The 19,981-nt window shown below is 40.4% G+C and overlaps 1 protein-coding gene across 7 annotated transcripts in view; it reads left to right on the top strand.

Annotated features, from left to right (window-relative positions):
* Positions 1-7,622: 7,622 nt before the first annotated feature.
* LOC129091058 (paired box protein Pax-2a-like) overlaps positions 7,623-19,981 on the top strand; it is a 28,076-nt gene continuing 15,717 nt past the window's right edge. For 4 of the 7 annotated variants that reach the window (XM_054598494.1, XM_054598493.1, XM_054598497.1 and 1 more), the window contains exons 1-5: positions 7,638-7,680; positions 9,263-9,428; positions 10,040-10,237; positions 13,548-13,627; positions 13,744-13,863. In XM_054598494.1, coding sequence (XP_054454469.1) covers positions 7,638-7,680; positions 9,263-9,428; positions 10,040-10,237; positions 13,548-13,627; positions 13,744-13,863 — 607 coding nt within the window. Of the gene's footprint in view, positions 7,681-8,282; positions 8,286-9,250; positions 9,429-10,039; positions 10,238-13,547; positions 13,628-13,743; positions 13,864-19,981 lie in introns of all 7 variants that reach the window. The other 3 variants (XM_054598499.1, XM_054598496.1, XM_054598495.1) reach the window with 3 other exon arrangements.

The raw sequence follows: 19,981 nt of genomic DNA, 5'->3' as shown, positions 1-19,981 counted from the left end.
CACTGTCATCATTTGGTAATTAAACCTTTGCTCGTTTAAATATGAAAAGCTGGCAAGGGTGTGATCATAAACAATGTTGCTCACACCAGATTTTCCAGACTAAATGAGAATTCGAGCAACATAATGCCAGAGATGATTTTTTTTTTCTATCTTCACTTGGAGCAAAACAGAAATGAAAAAACAAACATTGGGGAAAAAGTTGCTCTCCTGCCAAACATATTAGACTGTCACACATTCAAATTCATATAAACTTTATTTAAAGCACAAAACAATGCACTTTAGAAAACAAACTCTAGCTTGGTGTCTAATGTGACACCATAAAAGTATATATTTTTACGGTCATAGTCACAGATTACAGCTCTCTTCTTTCAGTCCAGAGGTAAACAATAATAGTAAACCACTAGCTTACAACTTCCAACACCAGTATGTGCAGGACAACATCATGGTGGCAGAGGGATCTTTAAATTCTACATTTAAATGATGAGCACGGGACATAAAATCAGTGTTGCACTCTTCTATCCCCTAAACACAGTTATGTGCTTGATCATGTCGGACCACCAGACAATAAAATCTTGCTTGAGGACAAGCGTCAACATCTCCCAGATTCTCATCTAAATTCACATAGGCCTCCATCACTGGAGATTTAGCCAAATGGCTGTTGAGAGGAGGAATGCCCGAACCATTACGAGCCAAACTACTGGCTTTTTTTATTGCCACTAAACAATCTTCCTTGGAGCCGTCCTTTAGCATATACCCCTGAGCTCGGAGCTGGTGAGAAAGTGCGTGGGAGGAGGCCATTCAGTCACATTATGGCTTTCCATAGATCAAGGTCACAATTTTCATGATCATTACACCACTGAAGGTGACAGGAAGCATTTACAGAAGTGATCAGGAGCTTATGTGGGAGCTGCTCATCCGTAGATTTCTGGGGAGAGGAATATATGTGTATACACACAGCCTCACACACACACACACACACACACACACACAAAACTAATCAGCAAATGTGCAGCTGACATTTCTCATATTATCATATCATCATTACAATGAAGACAACCAGCAAAAGACAAAGAAGGGGAATTAGAGAAATTAACTTGTGTGCGGAAAAAAACAACACGTCTGTGAGTTGAAAGCCTGCCACCAGGAGGTGACTGCTACATTATGCATTCACATGCCATAGGCTAACACATGTCAGCGGCCCACTGGACAGAAGCTCTGTTTCCCATATTGCTGACATGTGATTGGAAGCTGTTGGCTGTCTGGTTGGGACAGAGGCAGCTGGCGGGACACCTCCGAGCCGCCTCCTCGGGCACACACACACACACACACACACACACACACACACACACACTAAAGGATCCAGACGTGGGATCAGCTTCTCCCATGGTGATGAACCCAGGGCCTTATGGGAGGACTGGTGTGTGCTGCCTTTATCCACTGGAGGAGAGGCTTCTCTGGTGGTGGTTGTTGTTGGTGGAGATTTTTTTAGTTTAGTGACTTGTTTCTTTAAATAATTAATAAAGGAAATGTAAGGAAATGTAATAGTTAGATGTCAGGATGGATTTCTGTGGAAAAAGTTCAGATAAATCTCTCACAATATTCCTGACTTTAGTTTCCAATGCCCTAAAAATGTTTTACTGTAACGCCTCTCCAGCCTTTGTTAAGTTCCAACCAGAGGGGAACACATTTAACTATTCATGTGGAAAGTTTGATGGGGGAAGAGGAGGGTTTTAGCCCTTGTTCCCAGTACAATAAATGCAACACGGAGAATACTTTTGAAAATGACAGGATACAGTCCTATTTTTAATCCAGCACTGCAGGGCATATTTAACAATTACATGCAAATCTGCATAATGAATGAGGAGCAAGTGTGTGTTTTAGGTCTTTGGCACTTTATTCCCCAACTTGGCGTGTTAAAGCATGGGAGGTGGAAAGACAATGTATGTTAAATATTCTGAATATTGATGGTAATTTAGATTTTTTTTTTTTGTTAGCTATAAGAAAAAAAGAGAAAATAAGATGCTGAAAATATATTTTGTACAGTAGATACAACAGATTGTAATCATGATAATAATAACATTAACAATGATAACAATAATAATATGTAATGTTACTTTTTTGTAATTTAGCCTGTCTTTCACGTTTAAATGCAAATGAGATGTTAATTTTTCTTAATGATTTGCTGTACCTGAGGCATGGAAAAGCTCAGAAACTCAACTGTCTGACTGCTTTTGTGCTCAGGGTATGAAAAGTAATTTAACAAAGTGTTTTCTAATCAAAGTAATGTAACCTGATCTCACATGCATTTGGATCTTTAATACAATACAAAATCACTGGAACCACTCAGTACACTTGTGTACTGAGTGTGTGTGTGTGTGTGTGTGTGTGTGTGTGTGTGTGTGTGTGTGTGTGTGTGTGTGTGTGTGTGTGTGTGTGTGTGTGCGTGTGTGTGTTGAGGACTAATGACGGGACAGATCATCAGCTGAACAGCCAACCTGCCAACATGCAGATATCAGAAGAATTTAATTGGAGTTACCAGTTTTTTTTAAAGAGTGAGAGCAGCTCAGAGTCCTTCCTGTGTGCGTTTTATCGTCTGAAATACGACCTGACTGCTGTAAACTTTCGCATTGACGTTTACGTCTATTCTTAATTTTTGATGATTCCCCATCAAAGACAGTAAACGGTTAAATTGGCTGCATTAAACTGACATGTTTATTTATAAGTGCACTTCAAAAATGGTATCACATATAAGGTTGCAGCAAATAGGCAATCGAACCACTAATAGAAACGAAAATTAGATTTTTTTTGTTTTGTTTTATATTAAAGTGTTTGAATTCACCCTTTAAAAATGTATATCAGCTTTTAAAATGTGTTCTACAAAAGAAAATAAGTTATAGGTTTATTCACCAACGTATTGCTGAACTCAATGAATACGACCATAATAAATAAATAAATAAATAAAAACATGTATTGTTAATGTGTGAGATGAGCTGGTCGATCATCTCAATTTCCCTAAATACTGCCTGTCACGTGAACTATATATGAAAGTTGAAAATGTATGTGTGGACTTTGTATTTGAGGAGTTCAAGTCGACAAAAGCACTGTGTTGACATAATGCATGTTATTCTATTCATTTGTAGAAAATATGTTTGTTTGAAAAACGTTTAGATGCATCGCAGCCTGACAACTGATGACACAATAACGACTGGTTACTATAATGCTCATAATAATCCTATAATAAAATCAAAATTTGTATATATATTACTGGAAAATTACAGGGACATTATATCATTGGCCTACAACTAGAAAAATACAGAATAGTGATTTTTCGTTATGATATGCTGAAGAGGACCAGTGAGTGTGTGTTTAAATCAATAGGCCAGGTTCTGGGGTTATAATGAGTTTATAACTATGCAATTTTATATAAATTAACAAACAATCTGTTTATTGTCCAATAACTGGCGATGTACGATACAAAATATTTTTACAAAAATATATTTTTTTTTGCTGTAGCAGGATCCTCCACAGAACAAATACACATACAAATAAATAAATAAAACTAATGATAAGAAACATAGATCACGTTCTAATTTTACATTTAAACGAGGGGATCAATGGAAAACAGTTGTAATGATCCAATTAATTATGGGCAAAATTAAAAGCAAGTGCAAAATCAATCTTTCACGGGTGTCGAGGATGGAATCAAATTGATGCTCCATCTGTTCACGCCAGCAAAGATTTGTAGCCCGGGAGTGTTTTAGCTGCTCGCTGCTGGAGCACATGGACACAGCGAGGAAATCCAATATACAGTAACAGTGTCAAGAGATATGTCTGTTAGTGCTGCAGGATTAAATGTAGGTGGAGGCTGCAGCTGAACTTCTGACTCCTCCTGTTTCATTAAGAAAAATAAAAGACCTAAAATCATTGAATTATTACTCATTTGCATGCCTTTTAGTAGCAATAGATGAGGTTTTATGATTTATTTATTTTTTTACTAATTTTAGTCAAAAAATAAAAAAAAAAAAGAGCCTGAAAAATATGTATTTATTTCAGCAGGATTCTTTGAATTTTTGACAATATTCTCAGGTTTACAGGATGTGCAAATAGTCCAAAATCAGCCTTTGATGTCGCCACAAATCACCATAACTCTCGTGACAAGACCCCTCCCTTCAATCGAAAAGGATTAATATTCAACTTACAACCAGTGGTGTCAGCTCCCCTCTGCAGGGAGACTCAGATCGATTGGTGACGTTGGAATAACGCGAGACAACCAGCAGAGTCTAAACGGGAGGAGGAAAAAAAATAACAAAAAAATAACATAAATGACACCTAAGCCTCTCCCAACTCTAGAAATAAAAGTTCTTCACCACCATCACCAAACAGACGCCTCCGTCATGATCCCCACAGTTGCCTGAAAGTGTGATGTGATGTTCGGCGGGTGGAGCTGGACCCTCGGTGCTGCTGCTGCTTCTTCCCTCTCCTCCTCCTCCTCCTCCTCCTCCTCCTCCTCCATGCCACCTCTCCTCTCTCCTCTCTGCACAGGCCATTAGGAAGCGGGGCAAAAGATAAATTGCTCTCTGTCAATACATTACACCTCTCCTAATGGGTGCAGCCGGGCTCCAAAAACATTTTCCAAACTCTTGACATGCATCGTCTTAAACACTGCAGCTGTGTGTCAAAGTGGAAATGAGTCAGTCATTTATTCAAATTCTTTCAAATTTAATTTTTTATAAAACTTGGTAAATTTGGGCTGTTTTCTTGGATGAGTGGACGAATGAATAAAAGTAGAATGTCAATGATTAATATTGAAAAGGTAAAGCTGCATTGGTGCATTGTTTGCATGGCGTTGAGGGGTCTCTGACCCCGTGTTAGCAGCTGAATGGAGCCTTAAAAGAGAGGGGTTATAGGGTTATAGGGCCCATCTGACCACATAGTCAAACAGGCCAGACGTGCTGCTCAAACACAAACCAAACAAAGTAAAAAAAAAAACGTGAAAAGTGTGTGTGTTCGTTTGGATATGTGGTTAAAAAAAACAAAAAAAACAATTTCAGCGTTTTGTTTTCCACCCCTCCTCAAATGGTGGGGAGCAGGAGGGCACCAGAGAGAGGAGACTGAGGGAGGGGGTGATGGTGGTGGTGGTGATGGTGGTGGGGGTCTTATAGGGGGGAGAGAATGTAGCTTTAAGGGAAATGTGCAGCCGGGTGTGAAATTACAGCCTATAGTGCTACATATTGTACCAGAAGCCCACTCCAAAAACAGTAACAAAAAGAGAAATCATCCCCTAACCTGACCAGGAGGCAGAGCAAGAGATGTGGCCGTCTGCCCCAAAGAGATGCCCCCCACCCCCACCCCCCCCCCCCCCCACCCCCACCTATAACCCCCCACTTCAAAAAAAAAAAAAAATGGTCAAATATTTGGTGCCAGATCGAGTTCTAATAGCAAGAAAATTCAGACAGTCACTTGAAATTATGAAAAAAATATATGTATATATTATTAAAATTTTAGTTTCCTGTAACTGTGATTTTATTATAGTTTATCATTTGTATTATCATTTCCTCAATCATCACTATTATTGTCCTTTCAAAATAAATCCAGATTTGATCTTATTTGTTTTAATTTATTTTTAATTGTATTTTTACAAACATATTTTTTTTATTATTATTATAAAAATGTTTTTTGACGTGTCTTTGCTTGTGTTGCTTCCTTTTTTTTTTTGCTTCCATTGAAAAACTTAAAATTGTTATTTTATTGTTAAAAGTGCTCCACAAATTACCTTATTGATATTTAAATGTTTTCTATAATTTAGTATCTATTTATCTAAAGATTTACACGGTGAATGAAAAACAACTTTTTTTCATTTGAGTTATTACAAATGCTTTTGTAAAAAAAAAAGGATATTAATATGATCAAAAACGAACCATCATGCCTCCATCATGCTTCTTTTAGTTGAAATTCACAGTCAGTTGATGGTGTTGGCCGAGTCTTGTCTGCTGTTTAATTTTGTAACTGTGGCTGATGGATTATTGTTCCAGAACAATATTTCATCTCCTCAGTTTGATCACAAGCACTCAAGTGCAGCCCAAGTTTGACTTTATTGGACTACTTTGGCAGAGCCTTTAGCTTTGAGAAACTATACAGCGCCATCTACAGAAGCTAAGCAGCACTGCTGTGTGCAGATCAGTTTCACCTCCAACCTCAAAACCACCACCACTGCTTCCAGTTTGGACCACTGCAATCATCACACCATCAGCCGAGTGTAAGAAGGTCAATGCATCTGTATTAAACTCCCTTCAGCCAACATTTTATAACATTTTATATCGAATTAGAGTCAGAAATAAAGCTAAAAACAAAGTATGTTCGGCCTACTTGGGTTCCAGGGTGGACATAAAGAGAGATGAGCAAAACAATTCAATTCAAGGCTAAAATTCAAAGAAGGATGGAAGCTAAATCCGGATTGTGAGGACACACAGAGCTCCTGTATATTCCCAGAGACACGTCTGTTAGTCCGTGCAATAAAAAGGGAAAAAAAAACCTAAAATGTAAAAAAAAAAATAAACCTCTTTCATTGATTCAAAACTTCCAGTGAGCGAGTAAATAATTCACAGCTGTTTTAATGTCTAATAATCTGTTACTTCCAACTCCTCTCCTCTCTCTTATTTATCGCCCTCCCCTTCCTGCCGGTGTGTCAGACCCACAGACCTCCTCATTTCGACCCCCCGACTTTCTTTTTCTTCTTTTTCTTTTTTTTTTTTTTTTTTTTTTTTCCTCTGGCGTTAGCGAATCACAAAGTGTTGGCATCTATTGCCTTTGTCTGACAAGTCATCCATATAAGCAAAAAAAAGGGGGTGGGTGGGTGGGTGGGGGGGGTCTGCAGAGGGGAGGAGAGGGTGGTGGTGGTGGTGGTGGGTGGAGGAGAGAGGAGAGGGAGAGAGAGAGGAGGGGAGGGTTGCAGCTTTTAGAACCACAGACACAGAGAGAGGCTTCATTCCCAGCCCACAGACCCAGCCTTACGCATCCAGCGCTGAGGAGGAGAAACCCCCGATGTGTGAGAGGGAGCGTGCACGCGTGTGTGTGTGAGTGTGTGAGTGTGTGCGCGATTTTTCTCTCTCTCTCTCTCTCTGCGTGAAAATCAAGGCCACCGGGACTGAGGAGCTACCTTTACCGGGCCCTGCACGCTGGACATCAACCTTTTCGTTTTTTTTTTATTTTTGTTTTTTTTTTTACAAAGAAAAAGCTGCTCGTGTGAGACTTAACCTCTGCTCGCCCAAAAGGCTTTTTTTCCTTGTTGTTGTTGTTGTTGTTGTTGTTGTTGTTGTTGTTGTTGCGAACACAATCCCGTTAAAACGAACCACAGCTCGTAGTCCTCAAACACTGCTCCGGTCATGCTGCGCACCTGCTGCCAGGTCTCCGCTCCCGGACCGGACTGCTGAAGAAAACACACGCAAGGCAACTTTTTTTTGGGGGGAAGAAGAAGAAGTTGCCATCCGATCGGTCGTCCGGGCGGAAGGTGGAGGGGGCAAACTAAGTCCCTCCATCGCGAAGATAGATACACCTTGTTTTTCTTCACATATTTTCATCCTTGATCGGGAGGCGAAACGGCGACTTCGGTTGATTATCTGTCTTTCCTTTGCTATCCGATGGATATTCACTGCAAAGCAGACCCCTTCACGGCGATGCACCGTAAGTATCAGCCCCGAGTCTCTTCTGCAGCTTTTACACGAAATCATATTTAATAATGTGTCATTTCTGCATGTTACTAAAGGCCTGCAGCAGAAAGCACAGCGACTTTTATGAGCCAGGTAGAATTAAAGCATTATAATAAACTGAGAAATATGGAAACATAAGAGGATTAAATAGTCTTATGTGAGCACATGTCAGCCAATGTTCTGCTTAAATCTCTAAAAATATATATATATAAATGACAACAATACTTCTGTGCATGGAGCAGCGATGTGCAGAAATTAAATTTGTCATAGTAAACAAAGAACATGCGATGGCAGGTCCTCTGTAATTTACACGTGTATCACTCTCCCGCGCAGTGTGTGTGTGTGTGTGTGTGTGTGTGTGTGTGTGTGTGTGTGTGTGTGTGTGTGTGTGTGTGTGTGTGTGTGTGTTTAGGCCTGATAAGACAGTTACACATCTATAATTAAAATTATTCAAATAATTCAAATACTCAGCGAGGTCTGTGAGTCCAACATACAGTACCTGTAATTTGGTGAACGTGTGTGAATAATTGATGACCTCTTCGTTTACTAAATAATATGTAATATGAGTAATCAAAGCTCGTTCAATTATTTAAAATTACCGTGTGCTGGGAAAATGAGGGAGCTTGTAACTTAATATCCATAACATGAGCCGTGGAGCTGCTGAGAAATGATTAGGTCTGTTAGAAACTTTATCACTACTACTACTACTGGAGACTCAAATAAATTAATATTCTTTCTTTTTTGTTATGACACAGACCTGCATATTATTGGGTCAATGCAGGTTGGATTTATTGTAATTAATGTACAAGCTGCACAATAACACTAACTGATGAAAGATCATATGATGAATCAGTGTTCAGAGGTGTTCAGCACTTGTACCTAACCTTGTGTTTTATTTTGTTAAAAAATATATTATCATAAAGGCTATGTAATAATTAATCGTAATTTAAAATGTCAGGGAAAAAGAAATGTCACTAGAAAGGGAGGTACAAATACAAAGCAAGAAGCATGGATAAAAACGTTCAGATAAATAGGTCAATTCTTCAGATGCAACGTTCATGTTTTGCTTTATTCAAAAATACAAAATAAATGTACATTCATTATGGACCCTTGGTTTACAGTGCTGAGATCATCTCTGCTCTTAATCCAGTTTTTACCCTTTAATCATTTATAATTATTTGGAATCATGACTGACAACATATTCATATTTTGACAATATTATTTATAAAACGCTTAAAAACACCGAAAAAAAAAGAAGCACCTGCATGATGGCTGTAAACAACTTTCTGATTCTATAAAATTAAAATGAATAATATTTTTTTTTAATGTTTAAATGCAGCATTTCGTGCATACTTAAAGGGCTTCTTTCATAACACCACAAAGACATTTAAATCCACCTGCTCCATAAAGGAAACTTGACCTTCAGTCTAGATTTATCATCTATTCCCTGCTATGATCTCACACACAAAAAACCAACAAAACTCACCCCTTCCATCTCAGCTACAACTTTATGTAATGTTACGGTTGTGTGTGTGCTGCTGTTGTGTCCCACGTAGGGCACGGAGGTGTGAACCAGCTCGGCGGGGTGTTTGTGAACGGCAGACCCCTCCCGGACGTGGTGAGGCAGCGGATAGTGGAGCTGGCCCACCAGGGTGTCCGGCCCTGCGACATCTCCCGACAGCTGCGGGTCAGCCACGGCTGCGTCAGCAAGATCCTGGGCAGGTGGGTGAACACTCTCCGGACAAGCCCTGCAGCCAGGTACACTCTGGAGGTGGATGAATATGCACGATGTACAGTGGTGGGAGGTGGAGGAGAGAGCTCAGCCTGCAAAACTCACATCAGATTTTAATTCTTTAATACATTGTGTTTTAGTCGTTCTAAATTTTAGATGGTGTCTGTATTGGAAGGTTAGTAGAGTTCAGGTGGGCTTCTCCTCCATTTTTTTTGGGTGTTTATACTGAAAAGATTCAATAGGAATTTTACAGATATACATCCTTGCCGTGTATTCATGCATGCGCTTATGCGTTTTTCTTGCATTTTTTTTTTTTTTAAAGCAAATATGTGTTTGTTTTGAGACGTAATGGACATTTGAAAACGCACATTAGAATAATAAAAATATTTTTTTTTTAAAAGTTTGATGTTTTGCTGAAACAAAAGAGAACTTTTGGAGACTTAGTTCTCTGAATCTCCAGTTTATATGTGTGAAATAGTGCGTTTATAATGGTATTATACGCCTTTCTTAGGGTGGCGTAAAATTGCGTGTTTACATTTTTTTTTTTGCAAGCTATCATTGGAGAATGTTATTATTATTATTATTATTATTATTATTGCAGATACTACGAGACTGGCAGCATCAAACCAGGGGTGATTGGTGGGTCTAAACCCAAAGTGGCCACGCCAAAGGTGGTGGACAAAATCGCAGACTACAAGAGACAAAACCCAACCATGTTTGCTTGGGAGATCAGAGACAGACTTCTGGCAGAGGCCGTCTGCGACAACGACACTGTTCCTAGCGTCTCATCCATTAACAGGTAGGACACAACAATTCAAATATAGCCTAAGAATACATGCAAAATCCCTGTTTTATTTTGTAAATTTATTTGGTTTAAACATCGGGCAGTAGGTTAACACTTTAAATGAATAAATCATTTATAAGTGTATATATCTGTGCTAAGAATATTGTTCGACCAACTTTGTGTTGGCCGGCACGCCGAGGCTGCCTGCGGTCTCAGAGGTGCAATTCAATCTTTCAGACCAAACTCCCTCAACAATCAGCAGTACATCCAGGACTGAGTGAATCTGTCGAGATGAAAACCGATCAATATTCGGTGACCAGATCCCGTGGCGCTATAAAGCAGGCCAATTTTCTTTAGCACATCTAATGTGCTGGAGCTGCTACACACACACACACACAGAGAGAGAGAGAGAGAGAGAGAGAGAGAGAGAGAGAGAGAGAGAGAGAGAGAGAGAGAGAGAGAGAGAGAGAGAGAGAGAGAGAGAGAGCAGCACAACCTGGTATTTCTGCAGGATTTTATTTTGAAGAAAGAAACGGGATTAAGGGGCCACAGATTGGCTGTAATCTGTGAGAAAGGGATTAATAAAATTAAAAACATTTTGTAGCAAGACGAAAAAAAAAATCCCTTCCAGTTTATAAATAAAGCTCCTAATTGAAATCCTTGCATTACAACGCGAGGTGGTTTCTCCCTGTAAATAATATTGATGTAACAATATGATGAGGCATGAAAGTGCAGCATCAGTTTTGCTTTGATTGTGGCTTTAAAACGCTTATTCTTTTAAAAAAAAGGTCAAAAAATATATATTTATCATGACAAGAATCATCATTTTTTTTTTGCTAGAATTCTTGAGTCTTCTTAAAGGAATTCACAAACAGCACCGTAGTAATAGAGTGTCAGCTACAGGAGGACCCAGGACACCCTCACCCCTCCTCACCCCACCCCACCCCCCACCAGAGATCCCTGGTGATGAACTTTGGTTAAGAGGCACTGTTCCATAGAGCCAGCATCAGCATTACATTTTAATGAGCTGATGGGAGAGCATGGACAGCTCCACACAAGACATCTTTTAAATAGAGAAAAGGCTGAAGAAAATTCATTTCATGCTTCGTGGCTGCTTAAAAAGCCCCATTTAAGGAGGCTCAGACACATGTATGTGATAAATTCAAAATGTACATTAATATCATTAAAAGAGCCCCATTAAGTTTTTTTTTTCCATTTCCAATTAAAGCTTTCTATTTTGGACCCTTGGTGGTGGGGGGCTTATACGTCTTTGTTTATGTGGGAAATTAAATTCTGAATACAAAGAACTGTAATTCTATCAGCCAAATATGAGAGCTACTTTGAATTTCTATTATGGCTCAATGCTGAATATTTTTCTCTTTTTTTTTTAAAGAATAAGATTTCAATATCCTGCTCTGTGCCACACACACACACACACACACACACACACACACACACACACACACACACACACACACACACACACACACACACACACACACACACACACACACACACACACACACACACACACTCAATGTAGCACACACACAAATGAGACGCATTTGTTTTGATTCATCTGGGGGTTAATATTTCGATAAATTTCAATGAATTTCTAAAGGAGCAGTCTGAAAAGAAGAAAAAAAAAAATCAATGAAAAACATCCTCAGTTTCAATCACTATAGCAGACGTCTCCGGATCAACTGATGCTACTACAAGTTGTTTGGAAATCACAAGAAAAAGTCTCTTAAAATAAATGAGGGGAAGTTTTTACTCCAAGTGTGAAATCAGGGGTTTCCCCAGTTAAGAAAATACAGAAAAAAAAAAAAAAAAGACTGGAGCCAAAGTCTTTTCCAGTTGGATGATTCTGACTGGGGCCAGTCGTGGGTTTCTGTGGCAGACAGTCTGACCTCAGGACTGTTGACAAAAGAGGATGCTCAATTTAAACACCTTTCGCCTGCATGCATTATTAAATGCTACAGAGATAGTGTTGTACTACGAGTCAGGGCCACCACAACCAACAAGTAACGCTACCCTGTTGGTAGACATAAAAAAAAAAAAAAAAAAAAGGTCCTCAATGGCGCTCGATATTATTGATTCAGAAGGAAAGCAATTTTAATATTTCTTCAGGGGATTTTCAGCAACAGCCAGGTCATTAATTCATTCTCCCAAATTGCTTATTCAATATCAAGAACATGGATACCAAATAAAGCCTTTGAATTTATGTAGCACACACAAGTCAGGGGGTCGAATAACTGTTATGGGGAGAAGTGAAAAAAATTAAAACGTCAATATGTGTTCTCTGGAAAGGCTTGTTGTTAGGTAGCTTTGCCTCGAAGGTGAGTTTTCTTTCTTTCCTTTTTTTATTTTATTTTATTTGTGACAGTGTTGGATTTATCCCTCTGAAGCCTTCTGGCACCTACAGTTACATCAATAACCAAATCATCTGATACATTTCTGGATAATATGTAGAAAATATAGGAGGAGTATTATGCCTCAAAATTGTATTATCTGAGCGGGTGATTTTTTTTTCGTTCCACTGAAATAAGACATGCAAACAAAATAAGACCAAAGAAACTAAATCCGAATTGTGCAAAGAAATCCACCCTAAAAATGCTCCACAGTCCTCATCCAACCTCCTTTGTGCTCTAAAATAGCTCTCCTGGCATACATGATGAATAGTTTTAAAGTTTACAAATTATTGTGACAGCTCCCTTTCTTCCCAAGTGCCATTCAGATTAAAGGAATCTAATGCTGGCGTAAGCTTGTGCAAGGCAATAAGGAACTATTGCTTTCCTGTCACATGTAATTTATAGCTTTCTATTTGCATCTGTTTGCCCGTGTGACTAATCCCCAACTTTTTCTCCCCAAGCCCCGATCAATACAACCTCATCCGCATTGGCACATGGGGGCCGCCGGCTCTACAGAGATGTTTGATCTGGGAAGCAAAAGGGCTACTATAGGGCTGCGTTCGGCCCCAGTGAAACCTCCCTCCACAGTGGGGGAGAAACAGAGAGGGAAAGGGGGGGGAGCTGATTAGTGTGGGCCAGGTAGAGTCAGTGAAGCTGATCATTGAGGTGAATTGATGTGATTTCATGCTTTGTTTGCAAGATCACTCAGACCAAAAGTGCAATGAAGACTTTTCTCCAGACCTCACCTTTAAAAAGGTAGAACCACTGATCCCTTCTGGCGCCGGAGGAACACGGTTGATATCTTAAACCACACAAAATATCTCCATAGTTAGGGGCAGGTTGGAATCACCAGGAAGGAGAGTTGGTTTTAGAGACGCAGCGGTGACAATCTGCCTTTCATTTGTTCCCCACAGGATCATCCGAACAAAAGTCCAGCAGCCTTTCCATCCGTCTCCTGATGGGTCGTCTCTGTCGACACCGGGCCATACTATAGGTAACAATGCAGCTCATCATGGGCATCGTATGGCCTCACAGCACATACTGTACATGCATGTTTTCGTTGTAAAAAAAAAAAAAACTCAAGCTCATTGTTGTCTTTTTCTCCCCCAGTACAAAGCCAACATTCTCCGCCTGTAACCAGCGCCTCCAACGACCCTGCAGGATCCTACTCCATCAACGGGATTCTGGGTATTCCACGATCCAATGGTGAAAAGAGGAAAAGAGATGAAGGTAAGATCATTTTTTCTGTCTTGAGGAGAAAAATAACACTTAAACTCAGATTAGCATGCAGAAATGAACTAAAATCCTACAACAAAAACAAAAGCAAAAAAATGTAATAGAATTCTGTGCAGCTTTATGCTATAAAATCCACTTTGCTGAACTTGCAATTACAGCATTAAAACCTGCTTCAGTTCCAGTAGATGACCCTTATAAAACACCTAAGTCTGAACCCTGTTACACCGCTGTGTCAATCTGCCAAGGAGTCTTTTGATTTGAAGACACGACCTCCGCTGTTGTCTCCTGCAATTAATCTTTATGGAAGTGATTAAAGGGCTTTAGATAATTACATGTCAAGATGATGTAGCCAACCACCCAGGTCAGTCAAGAAAGCCGCTGTAGCTCTGTGGAGGGCTTCTTTTTTATTTTTTCTTCTCCCTTTAACAAAAGTGGCTCCACTTCTGCTGCTGAAGTAGTAGGTTAGTGGATATAAGGGGGCCTGAGGCGATATAGATTATTGGTTCTGTAAGCAATAGCCTTCTTTAATGTCACTACATAAGTCTGATGAGAATAGCTAAACAGATGCACTCGTGTTACAAACCATGTATGTGTACGGAGGGATGATGTGGCTGCTGAAAAGGGGCAGTTATCTCAAACAGGGTTGGGGAATGAGTGCCTTATTTCTGCAGTGCTCTGGAATGAGAACTAATCAGAGCACGGCAGCAGTTTACATAGCGTCTCCTTTGTTATGGCGTTTGTTGAGAAGCACGGGGGTTTGTGGGATATTGGATGGAATTGATGTTTTATGTGCGTGCAGGGAGGGAGGGATGACTAATGACCTGCCAGAGGTAGATTTCCTGGCAAAGATATAAAAACCAGCATGACGTGGACATGGCAAATGACATAATCAAGTCTTCCCCCGTAAGAGATGCAATCGCGGAGGCATAATGCAAACGTCTGGTATTTTCAAGGGTTCATTTTCAGTCGTTCGAGGACCTCTCATATTAGCCAGGGTGTAATGTCTAGTCCCTGAATGATAGAATGCACACATTTCTATGCAGATTGCTACTGAAGGGCAAAGAGGTATTAAAGGGCATGGAGAGGAATAAGGTACGTGTGTGTGTGTGTGTGTGTGTGTGTGTGTGTGTGTGTGTGTGTGTGTGTGTGTGTGTGTGTGTGTGTGTGTGTGTGTGTGTGTGTGTGTGTGTGTGTGTGTGTGTGTGTGTGAGGAGGAGAGCCGGCCTGTTTTGTGGAGGTCTTCCAGGTGACAGCGCCATGTTTCTATGGCTATTCAGTCTCAAATGATTCCCCTGATGTGCTGCCATTTCTGTGATTTAGGTGCTCGGCAAGCATTACGATGAAAGAGAAGAAAGCGTGTGTGTGTGTGTGTGTGTGTGTGTGTGTGTGTGTGTGTGTGTGTGTGTGTGTGTGTGTGTGTGTGTGTGTGTGTGTGTGTGTGTGTGTGTGTGTGTGGATGTGTGCGCATGTTTGCATCAGAGTAGGACCTGCACTGAGGGTGACGGAGGGAGCTGTGGTTCTTATATACTCTCTCGACGGCCAGCTGGTGCCTACCTGGAACCACGAGGTCAGGGATACTTTATCTTTCCAAAACATAAACCCCGGGCCTTGGCTGCACACACACGGTTGCAAAAGCAATGTCTCGCCTCGAGCCACAGTTTGTAAAAATAGTATATTACATACGATGCTACCCTGTAGACACTATTGTCCTTTCTGCTGTCTTCTCTTAAAGTGCACCTTACCTCCGCCCCAAAAAATAGAATAGAACTGAATTCAAGATTTTGTGGCTTGTAGACTGAAGTGTCCTCAGAAAAAGGGTCATAGCTGTCATTTAGGACAGATTATGTCGGTGTTTTGGATGTGAGGTTTTAGCAACCACAAGTAACTTTCAATTTTGAGACGGATTGGTGAAAGAAAATATGCCATCAACTGTTTTAAGGAGCCTTCTTTCTTTGCTTCCATTCATGCATTTATTGTAAATATTTCAATAACAAAAAAACACAAGAGCTTTAGTCAGTTTTAGACAAATATGTCTGGCTGTGATCAAATGCTACAACCATAAGTGTACCGTTTAGTCTTTTTTTCCTAACAAACAAGGAAAAATATTTCCAAGAATCGACATGTACGCCTTAATATTTGAATAATCCTGGCGGTGAAATCAAACAAATAGAAGTGAGAAGCAGGTTTGCGCTGCTTTCAAGTTGTTTTAACGGTCATTCTGGGGTTAAAGCAGTGTTTTTTTTAGCTGAGGACTGTGTTTACGTGTTGCCTTGTTTGCTATTCAGACGTATTTTGCTTCCCTCAGTAGACAGAAGTCTATAGTCAGTTATTGCTCGGATTAAATTATCTCCCAACACAGTAGCTTGCCTGAGCCCTATTTAACTTGGTAAGCCTCATGATGATTGTGGCACAAGCAGTCATTATCAAGGGTTGGAAACATGAACAAAAACGAGCGAGGGAGAGGAGGGGAAGGGTTGAGGAGGGGAGGGCGGTGTGCAACACGAGCCCCGCTGAAATGGATTGGCTGTGTAGCCCAGAGTATTTGTTTTAGGCAGTAGCTGTGGCTCTCTGCCAAGCAGGCAGACAGCTCCTAAGTTTCCAAGTCAGCAGTGCCCTTAAAAAAAAAGGTCCCCCCATTACAGGAGGGATGTAGAGATAATGTAGTGTGACACACGTTATGTACACTGGGTCTCGGAGAGAGGAGCTTCAGGGACACAGGTGTCATAAGAGCCATTAATCTGCTATGGTCACGTGTTATTGCAAATTAAAAGTAGCATGTTACACTTGGCAGCCATTGTTGCGGACGGACAGAGTGGGGGAGAGCGAGATGGGGAGAGACCCCTGGAGACGGTGTCTTTGGTGACCACGGCTGTCCGCACCTTTTACAAAGTGACATATATTAGAATTTGCAATTCTGCAGAGAAAAGCTATTACCTCACAGATTAACATCCCGGCTCCTCCACCCCCACTGCCTCTGACACTGTAGACTCCAGGAAAGAAAGGAGAAGCTGCTTCTCTCAGGGTCAAATAAAAACCTGTCATACAGTATTTAATGTTTAAGTACAAATCTGCTTTCGGGGATGTTTTTTGTTCTCCTTCTTGTTATTAGTGAGCGTTTGAGTGAGCTGAATTGACCCGAGCAGACAGCTTGGAGGTCTGTTGAGAGCATGCAGGGTCCATGAAGTGCGTCCGGTCTTTCAAAGTCATATCACACGTCCTTTCAGAGCCGACCCACAATTTGCACAATCAGACCTGTAGATGATTCTTTATTTCAGCCAAATCTGGACGCTTTCTTGCTTTGTGTCGGGCTTTCTTCTTGATTTATGAGAGAAATGCCGAGAGAGAAAATTTCATGATAAGATGATCATCATATATTTCAAAAGCCAACAACAATAGCCAGTGGCAGTCAGAATGGATGTGATTCTGTGCTTCAGTAGCTTGTGAATTAATTATTTCTCATCTGTGAGCGTCATGAGGACTGAACCGATGTGTGTGGATGTAGATGAGTGATGGAGCGGGCCACCGTCACACCCTGCTCTGTGTATCAGCATCTGTTATGGGGGGAGAGGAAGAATCAACACAGGAACTCAGAGCGCAGCAAAATGTCAGCACCTAAGTGTAACCTCCAAATTAGATTAATGAAGCCTTTAAAAAGCTCAGGAACATCTCGCCAAATTTACGGCTGACAGTAAGTAAGGCTTCCCGAGCCCCAAGTGGTGTCTTGTAATTTCCATGTTTTGTTTGACGAACAGCCTCAAACCTCGTAAATTTAAATTGACAATGATAAAAAAGGCAGCAAATTGTCATATTTGAAAAGCTGCAAACAGAGAAGGTTTGGGCAACTTCCGTTCAATCGATTATCCCATTTTGTTGTTGATTAATTTTCCATCAATTCATCCTCTAGCTCCTATCGAACACTAATAGCAGAGCTTTGGTGATGCAGAACAAACATATCACATTCTTTCATTTATGTTTACATAATCAAAACATTTAATTAGACAAAACAAAATGCAGCTGAGTTCATCCAATTTGTTTTGATTTAATTTTGCAGAGAATTGAGTCAGGCGGGAAATTATAGAGGTATATTATTGTGAAATACATAACAATGTGTAATGGAATGAGAGTGTATGTATGTTGACATGTTATTTAAACAAGCAGCAGACTGAGAGGAGGGGGTGGGGGGTGGGGGGGGGGGGTTTAAGCTCATTTATCTGAGGGGGGCATTCATGACCTCAAGGTGCCAGCTCACCTCGCTGTGCCTCCAACAGGAACTTAGAAACTATTTTCATCAGGGGGAAAAGTTTAAAACTTTTATTCTGAAATCATTCTTTTCCTCTATTAGAGCCAGACTTCTTATTATAACTACTATTCATACTCAAACCTGCACTTCATTCATGGAAATTATTCTGTTTTTGTTTGGTGGGCAGTCACTCAGACTCACCCCGAGTCCCACAGTTGCCTTGGCTAAAGCCTCCTGCCAGGGGTCGTGACCTCTGGGTGCCAAACCCGCAGAGAGGAGTCTGCTTTATAGAGCCGGTTATCTGATCTGATGGAGGCTGCTCCCTCGTTACCAGAGTGTTAATACAGACCGATGTCAAGACGAATACACTCAACTCTAGCGTTGGATCAATAAAGGACCACTGAGCGGGACAAGCGTGTAACGCACCAACAAAGCCACTGTGGTCAAAGATTAGTATCACCGGCGCATAATGGGCCGATTTGGAAATGTCCAAATAAAGGATCTGACTTCTTGTAGTGATACTAAGCGCTTAAAAGGTACTTAAGGGCTTATTCAAATGGTAAATATTTGTTAACAATAATTATTTGTGACCAAATAAGCAAATATCAAGTAACAGTTAGAAAAAAAAACTAAATTTGTTACAACTGTATAAGAATTTAACACCCGAAACATAAATATAGAAATCTATTGTGTGAAATATTCTTCTGACTTTGGAAGAAAAGTGTTGTTTTCACGTCTTTTTGTAGGAACAGGACAAAGAGATCCTTCAATTTAAAGACAAGACACCTTGTTTGTAACTTCCCCTCAGACCAACTCAGAAAACAAATAAAAAAATCTTAAAACAGATTTGGTAAGATTCAGACACCTTCGTTGTCATGGTTGCAACAATAACCACATGGTTAGGGCTGTAAAGAACGATCGGAGTCATGTTTGAAAGACACCAACGTTGACTGACGGTAGGAAACAGAGACAGTTGACTCGTGTTGTTGACAATTTGCAGCTCTATCATAACATTACACTACTTTCTGCATTGCTCTAGAGGGACAAGAATCTTTTTCTACGACCGCTAGAGGGCTTCGTCACTTGAACGGAATCAAATGGCGTTTTAGATGAGTTTGTTTTTGATGGGAGGACAGTATCGAAAATGATTAAGGATGCATAAACTTGATTAACGCTTAAAGAAGCTTAATCGTGGGCTACATACACGTTCTAAATGTCACCAGAGTCATCTTCATCACCGAAACACAGTCGTTGCTGATTTGTGAAATGGGAGTCGGTAGCTGGGAGGGCAGATGGGCCTGTCCTCAGAGTGGGAGGAAGAGTATGTAGGTTGACCCAGGATGGTTTGTCTCATGTGTGGGAAGTGTATTACACAGTGGTGAATGGCAAATATAGTGATGTGTGTGTCGGGGGGGGTGGTGGAAAGTAATGTATGACTCTATTTGCTATCTATAGTAGCAAAGAGAACAATTGAGTTTGATAAAGGCTTTGCAGAAAACATGCTGAATATTCACCTAAATGGATGCTAAAGTTCAGATGAGCAACAGATCCAAAAAAAATAATAATTCAGAGCTATTTTGTTTCTCGTGAGGCAGTTTTATTAACCCCTGAAAGGATTAATTCAACCTAATCGCAGAGGGTTAGCTTAGTTTAGCTTAGCATATAAACTGGAAGCAGCGGGGGGGGAAGTGATCTTAAGAGTTGCTGGAAGGAAAATGTTGTTACCTTTGCACAGTGGAAAGCTAACTGTTTTGCCCTGTTTATAGTCTTTATGCTAAGCTAAGCTAATCATCTCCTGAATGTAGCTTAATGTTTAACAGACAAACATGAGCGTGGGATTGATCTTCTCATCAAACCCTCGCTACGAAAGAA

Source organism: Anoplopoma fimbria, chromosome 5 (assembly GCF_027596085.1).
Source record: "Anoplopoma fimbria isolate UVic2021 breed Golden Eagle Sablefish chromosome 5, Afim_UVic_2022, whole genome shotgun sequence".
Lineage (NCBI taxonomy): Eukaryota > Metazoa > Chordata > Actinopteri > Perciformes > Anoplopomatidae > Anoplopoma > Anoplopoma fimbria.
The sequence above is the reverse complement of the archived record's forward strand: the minus strand, read 5'-3'. Positions and strand labels throughout refer to the sequence as shown.